We start from the raw sequence: 2214 nt of genomic DNA on the forward strand, positions 1-2214 counted from the left end.
AAATAACAGTACAGACCTGTGCCCCCAACTATGTTTGGACGATAAACATTTGTATCAGGTCAACTAAACATGGGCATAGTAACAATATTTATTATTCTACATTTATACATTTTAGGTAACAACTAAGGCAAAAATGTAATTAATTTAGAAAATCTTTTCAGGACCCCACCTTGATGTTTCAGGACCCCACTTTGGGTCCCGACCCCAACTTTGGGAACCACTATAGAACAGTCAATAAATGCTAAAATTTAAGAAAACAGTAGGCCTAACTGAACACCTGAAAACATTGAGCCTGTTTAGATAAATTGACCAAAATTATAGCTAAAAACTAAAAAAAGTAATAGACTTCAAAGAGCACATGATTAAAGTTTTAAAGATTTGAAGAGTTCAGTGCATTGAAATGAGAAAACAATATGTAATAAAGTTAAATATTTGAAAATGTTGAAAAGTTAAAACTAAAGGAAAAGCTAAAGGATGTCTGATTGGCTGAAATGTGTTAATCCAAAAAGAAAAAGTATGGAACAGCGCAAATGCTGACTCAGCAGTTAAGATCTTTTTTTTCCCTGTCTCATCGAGGCTAAATCCACCTGGCTTTAACCTGTTTGATTTTCATCCCGTCAGACACAAAAGGTGCCGCGGAGTCGCGCAGATCAAAGTCTGTATGAATATTTCAGAGGCTGGCTGATGTCAGCAGGTGCTATAAAGGAGAGCGGGGACACTCAGGACGGGAGACACTCAGAGACATTTTGTCCCCCTGCAGAGAAGAGAAGAGTAGAGCTCCTCCTTGTACTTTTCAGCACCATGGTGAGCGCTCGGACCCTCCTCCTCACCKTCACCTGCTGCTGCGCCTTCCTGCAGGGCGCGCGCACTGAGGACTCCTCTCTGGAGACGCGCTCCGTGGACTTCTCCCTGAAGACCCAGCAGGAGAAAGACCTGGTGAGTCATCTGTGGAGAGGAGTGATGATGGGAGAAACTTTCATCTTTTTATTTTTGTTCATTAGAAAATCGGAATTTATGTGGAAATAAACATTAAAAATAAGGTTATAGACACAGATCATTTGCTGAAAAAAATCAGTACGTTTTTGTTGGCTCTTGGTTTCTTAAAAGAGGAACAAAGATTTAAACCAATATTTTCTTTTCTGAGCAGATCGATGCTCTGCAGGAAGTTTTGGAGAAGCTAAGAAACAAAGAAATGCCCTCAGAGAAGAAGCTTGGCTGGCTGCCTTCTGTAAGTCAATGATCAAAATAACTTTATGAGCAAGTCTGTTAGCAAAATATCTCATGAAACACTTGGACGGATTTTAATGAAACTTTCTGAAAATACTCACAGAATTACCTTTTTTAGAGCCAATCCAATTAAAAAGCATGGTCTTTATATGCTTATTGTTGTGTTTGCAGTGTGACGCAGGGGAGCCGTGCGCCATGCGTAAAGGCGCGCGGATCGGCACGCTGTGCAGCTGTCCTCGAGGGACGTCTTGTAACTTCTTTGTCCTAAAATGTTTATAAAATTGTGTATAAAAAAACAAACAAAAAGGGAATGATAAGACATGATGCAAAGTGATTTTCCCTCTATTTTCTAAACCTTAAATGTTGATCTATGTATAACTTTTTGTTTAAATGTTTATTGTTGTGTCAGAAGGATGCGAGAGACTTTTATTTGACAGATTTTTCCAGAATGTCGATGTGGAAAAGATGGCCTTGAAATGGTTCCTGAACTTATTTGTAAGATGAGAAATCAATAAATGAACTAATAAAGATCAGTGCACAATTTTAGTTTATCAACTAACAAAAGACAAAAGCGGAGGATGATGTTTTTGACTGTGCTCATGTGTCTGTCTGTTAGCATAACATTTCATGATGAACCATGATCTTAGCATAAAACCCTGACATAAAAGGTGTTGGCCGACGGGTGATATGCATTGATGTGTTTATTGTCTTTTATGAAGGGAAAAAATCACAATGGTCACTGAAATAACGTCCTGCTGACAAAAGTAATAATAAGAAATTAATTACTCCAAATCAGCTAATGGAACCTGATAATTTTGTATTTTAATTCAACAAATTCATTGAAAACTAATGAAACTTTGATCAAAACAGATAGATGTAGACTGAAATTATTTGGACCACAGACGAGTTAAACTAAGATGTGTAATCTACATCTGTGTTTACCAACAAAACAGTTCACAGGGCTGATTGGTATCATGGTTTGTAACA

At 37.7% G+C, this 2214-nt stretch overlaps 1 protein-coding gene across 1 annotated transcript; it reads left to right on the plus strand.

Moving 5' to 3' along the window:
* Positions 1–754: 754 nt before the first annotated feature.
* LOC106528400 (cocaine- and amphetamine-regulated transcript protein) lies at positions 755–1757 on the plus strand. Its single transcript, XM_014023554.1, has 3 exons — positions 755–936; positions 1148–1228; positions 1399–1757. The coding sequence occupies exons 1-3, from the start codon at positions 802–804 to the stop codon at positions 1504–1506; spliced, it is 324 nt and encodes a 107-aa protein (XP_013879008.1). The 5' UTR covers positions 755–801; the 3' UTR covers positions 1507–1757.
* The last annotated feature ends 457 nt before the right edge of the window (positions 1758–2214 follow it).

Source organism: Austrofundulus limnaeus, unplaced genomic scaffold (genome assembly GCF_001266775.1).
Source record: "Austrofundulus limnaeus strain Quisiro unplaced genomic scaffold, Austrofundulus_limnaeus-1.0 Scaffold376, whole genome shotgun sequence".
NCBI lineage: Eukaryota > Metazoa > Chordata > Actinopteri > Cyprinodontiformes > Rivulidae > Austrofundulus > Austrofundulus limnaeus.